This window comes from Rhinolophus ferrumequinum, chromosome 10 (genome assembly GCF_004115265.2).
Source record: "Rhinolophus ferrumequinum isolate MPI-CBG mRhiFer1 chromosome 10, mRhiFer1_v1.p, whole genome shotgun sequence".
Classification (NCBI taxonomy): domain Eukaryota; kingdom Metazoa; phylum Chordata; class Mammalia; order Chiroptera; family Rhinolophidae; genus Rhinolophus; species Rhinolophus ferrumequinum.
This window is the reverse complement of record NC_046293.1, coordinates 31,729,531-31,744,933: the sequence shown is the minus strand read 5'-3', so window position 1 is coordinate 31,744,933 and position 15,403 is coordinate 31,729,531. Positions and strand designations below refer to the sequence as shown.

General features: G+C 35.4%; 2 protein-coding genes across 2 annotated transcripts in view; one reads left to right on the top strand and one right to left on the bottom strand.

Moving 5' to 3' along the window:
- Positions 1–367: 367 nt before the first annotated feature.
- Positions 368–1,439, bottom strand: CAPZA3 (capping actin protein of muscle Z-line subunit alpha 3). Its single transcript, XM_033118255.1, has one exon. It carries the CDS (start codon positions 1,280–1,282, stop codon positions 383–385), a length of 900 nt encoding a protein of 299 aa, XP_032974146.1. The 5' UTR covers positions 1,283–1,439; the 3' UTR covers positions 368–382.
- A 7,098-nt stretch (positions 1,440–8,537) lies between these two features.
- Positions 8,538–15,403, top strand: part of PLCZ1 (phospholipase C zeta 1) — a 32,276-nt gene continuing 25,410 nt past the window's right edge. Inside the window, exons 1-2 of the mRNA XM_033118462.1 lie at positions 8,538–8,607; positions 12,969–13,170. Coding sequence (XP_032974353.1) covers positions 8,553–8,607; positions 12,969–13,170 — 257 coding nt within the window. The 5' untranslated portion in view covers positions 8,538–8,552. The remainder of the gene's footprint in view (positions 8,608–12,968; positions 13,171–15,403) is intronic.

Below are 15,403 nucleotides of genomic sequence, written 5' to 3'. Positions count from 1 at the left end.
TCTGTTCATTTCATGGAACATCCAACCCTAATGTCACTTATTGAAATCCACCCTCTCGGGGTTGGTGTAGGCCTGAGTTGAATAATGTGAATTATCATTTGCAAAGTGGCTTTCATTTGCATACCTTCTCTAGTTCCAAAGAAAGTCATCCCTATACACACACATACACAATACACACACACAAACACACAGAACCTTAACTTTGGATACCTCTATAATACTTCTTGGGTGCCACATTCTATAAATCTATTTTAGGTTCTAATAAATGTCTCTGGCTTTATAGGTTTCTCTAGTGACTTCTCAACTTTAGGAAAATAACCCCCTCCGCCCCCTCAGAAACGTGACTAAATGAGGTCAAGACAATTTGACCAGGAGCAATCACTTATATTATCCAGTTGCATAATACACTTCTTGAATAGATGACATATCCTAATTTAGGATACATCACCAGATTCAGGTCAGAGAGTATCCTCTGCCAGTCAATAAGAGTGCGGGTCACGGGAAGATCTCTTCGTAGAATTTTTCTCAGGGCTTCATTCGATAACTCCTGTAATTCTTCTAAGACTGCAGCTTGAAATTTATTCTCTTGCTCTTCCACAAGCCTTGCAAAACTTAGAGCCAGTTGAGCTTGGTTGACTATTTCCAAGCTTTCTTTCAGGTCCTTGGAAATTTCAATATGAAGGTTGACAAACCTGAAGAAGTGAGCTTGCACAAAAATTCTACCAGTAACTTGGGTTAGAAATGGATTTATTTGGAAAATCCATTTAGATTTCCAGAGGCCATTCCAGAAATTTCCTGTTTCATAGCTGTGGTCTTCAATGCAAGCTATCAAGAACTCCTTATTTTTCACAGTTTTTCTCAGCACGTTGCAATTTCCTGATGGATAGTGATCATTCACATACAGTTTTAAGGCACACAGAACAACAGTTCTCAGGTATTCTGTCTCATTCCGAATGATACCGTGACTTTGGATGTCTTGTAACTGGTTTTGAAGCAGGTCGAATTTGAACGAAAGTTTGCTTTGACAGTCAAAGAATCGGAAGTCACCCATTACATTGTGGTGAGACAAGAGGACTGGATTTCCATCAATGCAGAGCGGTACGGAATATTTTTGGCAGTGTTGGTGACCTGCACACTCACCTTGATGGTGCATGAGTTTTTCATCACGGATTAGCAGACAGAGATCATCAAAGGCATTTACAAATTCCCCTGGAGGAGCCTGTATTAACAGTCTGCGAATTATTCTTTCTTTCTCTTCCCTACTCAGAACACTATGTGCCATGTTTGGTTGCAGCAGAAGCAAAGCTTCTGAAATAAAGAGTGTTCAAAGGATGAGAAAACATTCCATGAGTCACCTTTCCCATCAAGGTGTTAAACATTCAAGCTTAAGATTACTATGTCTAACCATGAAAACAGGTTGTCTGACCAGCTCTGAGTCTCCTGATGAAGTCATAAAGAACCTTTCTCTATGAGGTGTGGGACTTTTGATGATATCATAGTGGGTGCTTGGATCAAAAACAAGAAAATGAGTCACCTGACAGCTGGTGCCCAGTCAACTAGTTATACGTATTTTGAAGATTTTTAAGAACTTAGCCTCATGAACAGCCTTCTTCAAAAGTAGTGTATCTCCATGTACATGATATGTTGTCAGGGATCCAGAGAAGCAGTCCAGCATTTCTAGAGAATGTTTTGTAGCACTTTGCTCCTTCTGGGACTATGGTGGTGTTGACTTATACTCAGGCTCTCAGAATAGCTGTCCTATACCTACTGGAAACACGTTATGCTGAAAGGTTTGAGGGCTTTAAACAAAAATAGCAAAAATAAAATGAGATTTGATGGCAGTTTATGGAAAAATGCCAGATAGCAGGGGATGCAGCATCTATAAACATTGTCGGTGTGGAGACGGTCAGAACATAAGCAATAAGCCAGAAAATTTCAAGGGCAGTGAAGTGTAGGGGCCGAGTCTTGTTTACTGTTTCTGTGGGAATGAAGTGTGAGCTAACTCCAACGAACAAAGACAACAAACCACTGTGCGTCCTCTGCTTTCTCTCTAGAAAAGGGCAGTGACTACAGCCGATGAGCGTCAAGAAATTTCTTTCCTGCAAAAGGGCAGAGCTAATTACATTCGGAACCCGTGACAGCACCTAATGGGGAGAGACTTCTGAGCGAGGAGAAACGGAACGACAGGTCATGAAAACATGGAGAACAAATATCCACTCAGAAGTTTTCTGTTTTCTTTCTCTTGATTTAACCCCTTAATTCTCATCTCATTCTTTTTGAAGAGTCCTGAAATTAAGTGTCTCTCATTTAAACACAGATTCCTTCCGTATCTGTCCTGAGCTTTGCTGTTTCCCTAGCTTGCTGTATCTTTTTCTTATATGAGCATGCGTTATTCCATATTAAGTCATAGCCATTAAAAGTAAGGGCTTCTCATTAGTTCTAACAATCTGAAATTGAGTGGATTGTTGAACAGTTTTTATCAATACCTTTCATGATTTTATAGACGGTCATGTTCTTTTCAAACTTAGTTTTCCAGTTGATATTTTTAACCCCTTTGGATGGATCTTAAAATGTTGCTTTTTGGGGCGTGTATGTAGCTGGATATTTGGGTAATGTAGTGGTAATAATTATATCAGATATGGTTACTATTTATTGAACACTTAGTAGAAGAAACTGTGTTCAGTGATGTGTTATGAATTCATTTCATGTCCCCACTTTTCCTAAATATTAATTTGACCACTTTTCAGGTAAGGGAACTGAAGCTGAAAAGGTCAAGTGACAAAGATTTCTTGAAGCCCAGCTGCCTCCCTAGTCCATATAGACTGTATTTCTCAAATGATAACTTGATTTCACAAATGTTTATTTTTCTTTTCCCATAGTTTATATTGTGTTATGCCCTTTCATACCCTTACTACAGAATACTACCTACTTAGTTTTGGTTTAAATATTATTTATCATAGAATTATCTTGTCCTTTAAGAACAAGATACACTATTCTTTAAAAATAAAACTAAACTGAAGATAGATCAAATGTTTCTTTAGGCATTTTAAGTACTTAATGACTTTCTGTGAGAATTTCCTTAACTTCATTTTTTTGTGCTTCGTACATGGTTTTTGTCGATGATTCGGGATGACTTTAGAGGTGGAAAAATTAACCTAGACAAAACTTTTCACTTACTTGAAAAATTAAATGTTCCATGCAATTATATTCATGTGAAATATATTTTTAAGGTGAGATGATATCTGTCTACTCCACCCCAGGAAGGGCTTAACCCAATATAGGGAAATGTTGATAGCTACTTGGATGCTTTTTGCAGAAAATGCATGTGAAATATTAGTCTTTTAAGAATTAAAGCAATTAATTATGTTAAATATATTTATAATCAAGACAGAGAGAATTTAGGTAGAAGGTAGAACGAGTTGTGGATAAAATTTGAAATAATACCAAGTTATCAGTTTAAAACAATCTGCTGAGTATACAGGCATGTTCACATCAGATTAGGATTGGTCATACGATTAAATTAAAATCATATACATGATGAAATGATAAATGGATTGAATATTAGTGATTTATAGAAGAAATGGATAATCTTGAGAAAAACTGTGTTTTACTCACCTCAAAGTAGAAAATCATGCCAAAAGTTCTCTTTGTTTAAAGAACTGGTAGAAAGGAAACCTAGCTCAGTTTTGTAACAGGACCACTAGAGGATGAAGGGAAAGATCATGAATAAATAAGAAAAAAACAAGTGTTTAGCTGAGTTTTGCACTAGGAATATTGCAAATTTCTCAGCCAATCAGGCAAGGCTATTAGACTGGCCAATTCAGGTAGTTAGGAAAATAGAAATCCTGATTTTGATTTTGTTTTTTGGGAGCAGCAGACAATACAATCTATGTTGTAATTGTTACCGCTGAAACAAACCGGGAAACTCGTGTTACCTTACTTGCAAACTAACCAGCTAGCCTGCTTTGGTTTCATATTTGCTGGCAGAGGCAGGCTTCCAGTTCACAGAAAAAAGACATCTTTTGACTCACAAAAATAGCAATTGCCAGAGTATCAGCAATTTGGTGCCATTGCTCTCAGCCCCAGTTCCTAAAGTGTGATGTGAGGAGGGCCAGATTCCACGTGCATTACCATAGGTTGCGTTACCAGAGAAGAATCTAAAGTTTAAGAAACTTAGATCTTTTATTATGGGCAATAAGCCTGTCTGACCTTTATCCAGGAGGGTGTCATTATCATTATCATCATGGACAGTAAACAAACCTGCTTATTCCCAGGGAGATACTATCTCTTCATTATGCAAACATCCTTGAAAAGCTAGTCCTGAAGAAAGGATATTGGTGTCTCTGCTTGGGGAAAGTGCAGAAACACAATGGAGAACAATGGAGAATTACCTCTCAACAAGCACTTCTCTGGATAAGACAGAGCCCCCCACCTCCACCCTCGCCATAAACCACAAAGAGGAAGTTCAAAAGAGAAACGCTGAATTTCTTAGGAGACCACAGTAAAAGACAAAGTGTCAGAGTTGTTTTTATGAATCCATGTACACCTTGCTGCAATAAGCTATCAGAATTTTAATCAATTCATGTCTAATACCACATCCGAAGAACACAAAGTTTTGTGAAAGACCTTTGCACATAGAATTTCCCCCCCAGGGGTATCGCCCAAAGGGAGAAACAGCTATTTGCTTTCTGTTTTAATAAAATTCACATTCACCAAAATATATAGGTAGTAGTTATATCTCTATCAAATATGAAATACTTTAAATCTTATTCAGTGATCATCAGGTTGCTTTGAATTATCTGCAAGATAGAGCTATCTGTTTGCAATGCACTTGAGTGAAATGCATGCTATATTTAAAAGCATTATGTAGAATGCTCAACAGTTATAACAAGTAAAGAAGTAGCTCATTAATTGAAATTGATGATTATTCAGACATGGCAAGGTTGAAGGTCTATTTTGTTTAGCAAAACCTTTTTGGAGTGGCTATGAAAACAACATTAATTATAAAAATTAGAGAGGCAGAGGTTGCTTTGAATACTTCAAAAACCTTTTAAACATGACCTCAAATACTTTAGAAACATAAATTACATTTAAACAAGTTCGATGGCCATAATAAACCATCCTTACCTACTAAAATAATCCCCCTGGGCCCTCTGATAAATACTTTGTAGCCTTAAGCTAAATTGCCATGTATTTATTAAAGTGTTGATTAAATAGAATGCTTAAGGTAGGTGTATTGGCTAACTGAATTTTCTGGATAGCTGAAGATTCATCTTCTTAAATATCCCACGCTTTTGCTTCAACTTTTATTGGTAATCTTTCCTCACATTATGGGTATACCTTTTAGCCAGAGTAGATAAAATGAATTATAATGAATCTTATTTTGATGACCAAAATCTTCCAGTGTCTCAGGGTTGTTTTTATTGGCAAGCTCAGGGGGCACTAGATTCTTCACTCTATTAGGTCCTAGCTGTGTGGTACTTGGCAAGTCAGCAATATCTCTGAGCAAATGTTTTAATCTGCAGAATGGGGATACTAATATAGTTATCTTGCAGGAGTGTTCTGAATATTAAGATATTATTTGTGAATATACCTACTGCCAGGTTTGACAAAAGGTAGGCACTCAGTAAATTAGTTGAAGGTACATCCATCATGATGTTAAAAAATATATGTAGAAAATTGCATTACATTTATTGATTTCCTAAGAAGCTGATATAAATTCTGACATGAATTTATATCCTCGCAAAGAATTTTTATTATAAAATTTGAGTAAGGAAGATATAACACTATGATTCTAATAACATATTCTAATCTTTTTAAATCCCTTTATGAAAAGAATCTTCATTGCTTTCATCATTATCTTTAACTTGTAGCATTATTGGAAATATGTGTCATTTTAAAACACATAGCTAGTCTTCGATTACACTCTCAATTGTTGGTTGAATATTATTGACATAAAAAAGTCTGGAATTTCAAAGGTGTGTTAACTTAGATGCACAATGAAAATGGACAGGGCTGGCTTAAAACCTTTCACTAAAGAAGTTATAGGCCTGGGTCTTGACTACTCACCATGAACTGCCCAGTTAGGTATTTGTGATTAAATCACCCTGTGGGTTATTTTCCATAGAAGTCCCTTTTTTTGGCCCACAATACCATTTGTTCAACATCTACCATATTCTAGGTACCATATTAGGTTTTTGCACACATTATCTTAACAATTATCCAAGGAAGTTATTATTAGCCTTTTTTCGTATCCTATTTTCGGATATTGAGGATAAAAATATTAATGTAATCTCTTCATATTTTATATAACTGTGGACACTCATGTCTGGGTATGTTTGACTCCAAAATCCTTGTCTCGTTTTCTCCTATAACACACCAGTCCCCCTTTCCTGTCCCAACCAATTTCCTATTGGCTGTCTCTGCTTGGATGACCCAGAGTACTTCAAGTTTAATGTTTAAAATGAAACTTCTCTGTAATACTTTATATTTGATTCCCAGCTCAGACCGCTTCTTGGATTCCTCATGTCACACTCTCTGGTAATCACCACTGAACTTTTCCTAATGAAGTGAAGAAATCTTCTCCAGCATGTTTGTCCCATACTGTACCCTAGGGGTTCACTTGATAGGCAACGCTGTTAAAGATGAGACACTAGGCTGGATGATGTGAGCGAAGCAGACATAGATACAACTTACGTAACAATACATTGAAATGTAGAACCATTTCTTGTACATCTTCCATCCCCATAGCAACCTGATGACACAGGTAGTGTTATCTATCCCTATTTTGCAGATGAACAATATGAAGCTCAGAGAGTTTATATTTCCAAAGTCCCACATACTTTGGAGCTACAAATCTTCATTCTGTCTACAAACTGTAAACTTAGCACCACAATACAATGGCCCTTTAACATATGCTCCATATACTCAAGCTGTTTACAATGTAATGAGAAAGTTAAAATATAAATAAATAGCCTATTTTGAAATTAAGTGTCCTTCTAAGGTGTACCTCCAATGTCTCAGTTTTCTATTTTATTTGTACGTGATACTATAATTCTACTAGTTACATAACTCCCTCAACTCCAGAGATTTCTGACTTCTCTCCCTTATGTGTCGAAAGGTTTAATGTGTTGAATCCTTCTGACTTTTCCCTTCATAATTTCACTGGCACCTTTTGTTTAGTTTCTACTTACCACCTCCCACTTGGATTATATCCTCTCTGTTCCCTTAGCAGTTCTCCTCTTCCAATTTGGAATGCACAACTTACAACACTCAACTTCTGCTTTTACTAGTCGTTTTCTTACTCAGAACCTCACAGTGGTTTTGTGGCTTTTAATAACTGGACCCAGCCTAATTTCTTGTCTCTTATCTCATCAAGTTCAAACATGAATTTTCCAGAACAGCCAGGTAAATCCACTCTTTCTTATTGGAACCTACCATGTTTGTCACTGCCCCAAACCCTTTGGTGATTATGCAGATTTCACTTCCTCTAGGTATTACGTAACTACTATAGATTCCGTAGTTTACAGTGACCTTGAGTGTTTCTGCTTTACTCTCACATTTATGGTGCAGGCTGCATCTTGGTGGCATAGGAATACCTACTGTCTGGCATGATTTTAAAAAGGCACTGAAATGGAGTGAAATAGAAAAAGAAAATGCGTACTTGAAAGACAATCTAGAATACTCATTGTCTCCTATACCTATTCACTCCCACTGTGACCCCTTTTTTATTTTTAACAATTTTTTAAAATTATAGTTGACATTCAATATTATATTAGTTTTAGGTGTGCAGCATTAGTGGTTAGAAATTTGTATTATTTATGAGGTGATTCACCCCAATAAATCTAGTACACATATAGCACCACACATAGTTCTTACAATATTATTATAGTCCCTAAGCTGTACTTTATATCCCTATGACTATTTTGTAATTCCTTCACCCTTTTTACCCACCTCCTCTAACCCCTCCCATCTGGCAACCATGAGTTTGTTCTCTGTATCTGAGTTTGTTTCTGTTTTGTTCGTTTGTTTATTTATTTATTTATTTACTTACTTATAGATTTCACATTTAAGTGAAATTATATGGTATTTGTCTTTGTCTGACGTATTTCACTTAGCATAATATCCTCTAGGGCCATCCATGATGGCCACTGGGTTTTAAGTGGTGATGAGCCATTAAACTTTTCCCAACTTTCGCGTCATTTCATGCAGTTCGACATATTTTATCTGAGACAAAAATCCCACGTAAGATTCATCTTTTAAATGTAAGTTGCTATATATATTATACAAACACTCTATTCATTTTGTGTATTTGTTATATTCATCAGTCTTGTTGGCCCACCAGTCTTTTTTTCCTTTTCTTTTTTTTTTAGTAGGATAATGACAGGCTGAAGCGAGGAAGAATCACCATAGAAGAATTTAGATCAATTTACCGGATTATTGCACACAGAGAAGAAATTATTGAGATTTTCAACACATATTCTGAAAACCGGAAATTTCTTTTTGAACACAATCTGGTGGAATTTTTGAAACAAGAACAGTATATATGTAACATGAATAATAATATTGCTTCTGAGATCATTCAAAAATATGAGCCTATTGAAGAAGGTATGCTTGCATTTCAAAGTTTTATCAAATATTTATGTACAAAGTATTTTTTTATGAATTACAATTATCAAATTCAAATTTTTGGATGGGCCAGATTTTCTCTGAATAATATAAAATATTGGAAGTTTTGCTTTTGAAATTTATAGCATGTATACTTACCTTTTAGAAAGCTACATTGTGTAACCACAGCATTCTTTTCTATTTCCTTGTCCACCTGTTTTCTTTTAACTGTTTTCATAAATCTGTCAAGTGTTTAGAGATAGTTTTGATGTGGAAAGCAGGATGAGGATTCTGTTAAATGTACTGTATGGAAGAAAGTGTCTTTATATTCATCAGTAAGATAAAAGCCCAGTTACAGGCAGTCTTCCATTTTTATACATTGCGTTATTGAAAATATATATGAATATTAAATTACCTAAATTAAAACAATTCTAGCAAAGAAAAATATGAGGTGTGATCAAAAACTGTGGTGCATGTTTAAATTAAAAAAACACATTGCAGTAAAAGACACATTGCCATTAATTCCCCTCAAGGTACTCCCCGTCGCTTTGGACACTTGTCCCATCATTCTTGCCACTTTCTAAAGCAGTTCTGGAAATCCTCTTTGTGAGTGTCTTTATTTGCGCTGTCGTGGCTACCTAGAATTCCTGAATCAATTCAAAATGTTTACCTTTCATGGTCATTTTGATTTTGGGGAAGAGCCAGAAGTCTCATGGTGCCAGATCTGGTGAATAAGATGGGCAGGGACACACTGTAATGTTTTTATTTGACAGAAATTGCTGTACCAGAAGTGATGTGTGACATGGAGCATTGTAATGATGGAGGATGAAGTAGACACACATGAAAGAGGACTTCCAGAACTGCTTCAGAAAGTGGCAAGAACTAGGGGATAAATATGTTTGAAGCGAGAGGGGATTAATAGCAATATCTTTTACTGTGATAAATTTCTTTTATTTAAACATTCACCATATTTTTTTGTCACACCTTTTATTGCAAAATCACTAATTCTAATTCTTCCACTGTCTATGTACATAACTGACTACAACATTTTATAAATATTTAAAAATTTTGCTTTTTCTTCATTTTTGAATACAGTCATCTGGTTTAAATTAAGTGACCTCTTAGGCTAATAGTCTGTCATATAATTTTTTATTTTTGACTCATGTTTTAATGGGTAAAAAACTTCAATATTTTTTATTTATGCTCATCTTTAAATAAAATGATGACGGCATAATGTAATAGAATATTCATATAGTTGCATAATTAGCACTGTTAAAGCATGGTGTTTAGTCCTACAGAAATTAATAGAAGAGCTCAAAATATTTATTTAACAAGGAAGGTAGAAAGTCCAAATTTTGACTTTGAAAGTTGGTTTAGGGTTACCAGTGTTTAATATATGATAATAGGGGTTTTAACAAAACCAAACTTATCCTTTATTGAGTCATACATTCATAATTTATTCAAATATTTATTTGTGGCAATCCATGTATGTTTTTAGGGGCTGGAAATGCAGTGGAAACAAGGCAAACTAGGTCTTATATTCCTGATGGGGGTTGGAGGAATGTTGACACGAGATAATTAGGCATATAACAGGACAATTTCAGAGTGCTATGTACAATGAAAAAAATAAAACAGAGAAAGTGATAGAGACTAAACAACCCAGGAAGTCTAGTTCAGTTTGGGTGTTTTGGAAAGTCCTTTATGAGGATATGACATTTGAGCTGAGACCTAAATGATGAGAAATAACTAGTCATGTGACAAAACGGGAGAAGTGTCTGAGGTTGAGGGAAGAAAAATGTTGGACCTGCGTTGGAGAATCCAAGGAACAAGAGGACAGTGTGTTTGGAACTTGGAGAATGAGGGTGAGATGAGTTGGGAAAGATGGGCAGGGATCAAACCATGTTTGTCTTTTAGGCCATAATTAAGATTTTGGCTTTGTGGCTCAGTCCTACCTAAAGACTCGGAAGGGTTTTCAGCATTGTAGTGGTAAGATTAAATGCGGTGCCAGCAAGAGTTTGGTCTGATCACTATTAAAACTCTTGCAGGAAACAAAACAAAACAAAACAAAACAGTCTTGCAGGTTTGCAACAAAATGCTTGTGTCAGAATGTAAAACAACTACATCGCTAAGCACCTGATGAGTTCAGTTGACTCCTCCTCCTCCTCTTCCTCTTTCTCTTCCTCCTCCTCCCCCTCCCCCTTTTCTTCCCCGTCCGCTCCTCCTTCTCCTCCTCATCCTCATCCTTTTTCTTTTTCTTCTTTTAATACAAAGACTTTCTATGAGAAAGTAGTGAATTGAGTTGTGTTCTGGCTCAAGCTCTTTATATCACTGATGACTGGAAATGGCCAGGTCACCAAGTATTGTCAGTAGTACTGATCTAGTGACTATTAAACAAAAAAATTTACTTAGGCACTGTTACCTGCTGGTGGTAAAAGATACACAGGGATAATGGGATGGTGGCAGTGACATCTCGGAATTGTGTTTGCATTTTAATTACAATATTACACTGTTCATCCATTTCATTTTCTAAGCCTTCCTCTGCCTTATACCCTTTTGTACACAGCCAAGACCTTGCATTTTATTTACATGCTTATTGATCACTTTAGAGACTTATTAAGGCCAATTTGAATTATGATTTTTACAGTCCCAAATGCTGCCAAGATCCTCAGTCTCATTCCACATTGGTATGTGATGTGTACCAAATGAGGGTTTAAAAAAATCCATGAGATTAGCTCTCATCTCAATCTAATAGTTTTTAAGGTCACAAGATGAGTTTGTTTTCTGTTTCATTTCTATTTGATTTCTAATAATTAAGTGAGGGGCATTCACTTAATTATTCAGTATTCAATAGAGCTATAAGTCAATCACTGCTAATTACACTGGGAAAAATAATAAATTTGTGCACAACATTACTATTACAATATATGATGCATTTGCCCCACACTCTCCCATATTCTTAAATTTTCAAGGCTTTGAAATAGAGTTTGCATGTTTATGGACATTCTATGTGTTTTCTTCTAGCTTTCAATTTTTTTAAACCAAAAAAAAGCGCTTTCGACTGCTGGCTTTTCTAGTTATGATTTCATAAACATTTACTTATGTCACGATTTTTCTTATACATTATTTTTAATGGCTGCTTAGTATTGTGTCATATTTTGAGCTTTAATTTGTATCTTTCTGTTATTTAGTTTTTATAAATAATGCTAGTGTGAGCATGCTTGCACATTAATCTTTATTTGAATCTCTATTTCCATAGTATAAATTCCCAGAAATGAAATTATTTGTCAAGGATCACTCTCTAAAGTGAATACTCCCACCAGTTTGTCTCATTTTGAGACAAACTGGATTGTCAAAAAACAAAAAACAAAAGCAGCAACTAACATAGAGCTAATATGTAGGATAGGTGCTATTATTATCACCATTTCAAACAGAGAGAGAGATTAACTGACATTCTCAGCGTATAGCAGTAAATGGATTTAACCCAAGATGTCTAATTCCAGAGCCAGTATTCTTTTTAAATAGATAATTTTGGTATATATTATACCGTGTGTAAAGTTATACTGTGTGTAAAGTTCAAAGTTACTTACTAAAGATGATAATACGCAAATGACCCAGCAATTCCATTTGTAGGCATGCTCCCGATAGAAATGTGTACATATTTGTACCAAGTACTGATTGTTTATAGCAGCACTCTTTGTAATAACCCGAAACTGAAAATTATATAAATGCTCTTCAAGAATAGAATCCATAAGTAAATTATGGTATACTCACTCAATGGGATATTATACAATATGGGAATGAACAATGTCTCACTATATGCAACTGCAAGAATAAATCTTAGAAACAATGTTGAACAAAATGAACCAGTCACAAAAATGCATACTGCATGAGTTCATTCCTATAAAGTGCAAACCCCAGAGAAAACTAATCTATGTTGTTAGAAGGCAGACCATTGAATACACTTGGGTATGTGTAGGGCGAGGGATACAGAAAATTAGCAGGAGGTAGGCTTCTGAGGTGCTGTAACGTTCTGTTCTTTGACCTGAGTGCTGGTTACCTAGATGTTTAGCTTGTGGAAATTCATTGATCTATGACATATATACTTGTATGTATTTTTAAAAGATTAAGAAAAAATCATAGATAATTTAAAAATATATTCTCTACTTGAATGTTGATAAAAAAATGATTCAGAGTATTGGTTAGAAAAAAATTGTTTTCAAAGACAAATTAGAAATAGTATTAATATTAATTGTAAATGAATATTTTAGAAACGTGCTCTACTACTGAGTAAGTTTTAAAGTAAGACATAATTTTTACACAACTAATGATATTTCTGCACCCTTTTCAATTATTTTTTGTAGTTAGGGAAGCACGCCAGATGTCAATAGAAGGTTTTACAAGATACCTGTGTTCATCTGACTGTCAACTATTTAATAATGAGTATGAAAAAGTTTATCAAGATATGACTCATCCATTAAATGATTATTTTATTTCAAGTTCACATAATACATATTTGATATCTGACCAATTAGTGGGACCAAGTGACATCTGGGGATATGTAAGGTATTTATTTTGATTTTAAAATCCATTACATTTTAAAACACTTGGAATTTCCTGGTGGTATCTACATTCATAGGCAATACTTCACAGTAAAAGCAGGCTATGTGTTAGGCAAACACATAGGAAAGAACAATTTTGAGTTGTTCAAATCTTAGAGATTCAACCTGTAGGTGGCTATGTAATTTATTCTGTGTATTATTATCATACACTTTCTTTCTAATTCTGCCTACTGAACTCTTCTCCCTGATTATTGGCCCTCGGAAGTTTCCTGAATAATTTTAATACTTCTTATAGGAAATATATGAAGTAGACTTAGAATATTTAGCTAACTAGAGCATCCTAAATTTTGAAAAATATGATTAAAAGTAATTCTCAGACGTCAGGACACAATGCTATGGATAAAGCCAGCATATAATCAGAGTAAATGGTATAATTTGGCATTTATAGATAATAATATAGATTTATATGTCGAATGATTTACATAGATTAAAAGCAATGTATGCTGTACCTCTAATTTTGCATTCTACAGTGTATTACGAGGTGTGATCAAAAGATACAGTGAAAGTTGAAATAAAAAAATGTATTATAGTATAAGACACATTGCCATTAATTCTCCTCAAAATACTCCCCCTCACTTTGAACCCACTTATCCCATCGTCCTTGCCACTTTCTGAAGCAGTTCTGGAAGTCCTCTTTTGTGAGTCTTTACTTCATCTTCTATTGTGACAACGCTCCATGTCACATATCCCTCTAGTACAGCAATTTCTGTCAAATAAAAGCATTAGGGTGTGTCCTCATCCACTTTATTCACCGGATCTGGCACTGTGTGACTTCTGGCTCTTCCCCAAAGTCAAAATAACCATGAAAGGTAAACGTTTTGAATCAATTCAGGAATTCTAGGCAACCACAACGGTGCAACTAAAGACACTCACGAAAGAGGACTTCCAGATCTGCTTCAGTAAGTGGCAAGAATGATGGGATAAGTGTGTTTGAAGTGAGGGGGAGCATTTTGAGAGGGGTTAACGCAATGTGTCTTTTACTGTAATACATTTTTTTAAACATTTAAATATTCACCGTATTTTTTGATCACAGCTTGTATATTGTTAACACCAGGCTTCAGTCTAGCCAGTGAGCTGAGGATACAGTAGTGAGCAAGATTTTCAAAACTGCTAACATCATCTGTTCAGAGGAATAAGCAGGTAAACAAATTGATGTTTTCAGGGACTGATGAGTCAGTCATATAGAGAAGATGTACTAGGGTAACATGACAGAAAGTAACTGTGGGTTGGAGGGTGTTACTTGGGCTAAAGTGTCAGGAAAGTGTTCTAAGGGGTGACATGGTTGTAGTCTAAGTGATGATAAAGAGGAAGTCTCAGAAAAATCTGGTAGGAAGGGCATGCTAAGTAGAAGTATAATAGTAATAAGGGATTGGCATATTCAAATGTAAAACAGCAAGTGTGGCTCGAAACAAGTAAATGCAGAATGAAGGGAGGTGAGTTTGAGGAGGTAGACAGAGTCAATATAGGAAGGTCTTAGAGAGCATGGTAAGGAGAATGGATTCTATTCCAGTTACATTGGGAGGCCATGGGAGGGGTTTTCCTTAGGATAATGTCATAATTTGGTTTACTTTTTACTGTGAAGGAAAGACTGATGGTGCAAGAGTGGAGGTAGATGATGATTTGGGAAGATATTATTGCAGTCCAGGTGATGATGGTTATTTAGATGGTAAATTCATGAGGCTGCAGTTGATATAAGTGGTTGAATTTGAAATATTTTAAGGAGGCAGAGTGAATAAGACTTAGCAGGTGATTTGAAGAGAGGTCTGCGGCAAAGAGAATATCAAGATTTTTGGCCTAATAACCTAGAGTTTGATGATAGATTGTCAGAGATGGCGAAGCCTGAGAAGAGGCCATTGTAGGATGTGAGGCAAAAGTAAGAATTCAATGGTTCTGACATTCAGCTTGAGATACCAATAAGTTATTAAAAGGCCACATCAGGTAGTCAGTTGGGTATATGTGCCTGGGATTTGGAAGAAATATCCAGACTAGAAAAATAGAATTGGAAGTAATCAGCATATAGGTGATATTAAGAGCTATGTGATTGGATGATATTACCATAGATAGAAACAATATCTTATAATCCCAAGATAATATCAAATTTACAAATAAACATTGCTTCTCCAATTTAAAATCTAAATAAATACATAGATCCACAAACTCAGAAATGCATCCACTTA

Coding starts and splice junctions, on each gene's coding strand:
- CAPZA3 (XM_033118255.1), bottom strand. CDS start 1,282: ATGGCACATAGTGTTCTGAGTAGGGAAGAGAAAGAAAGAATAATTCGC.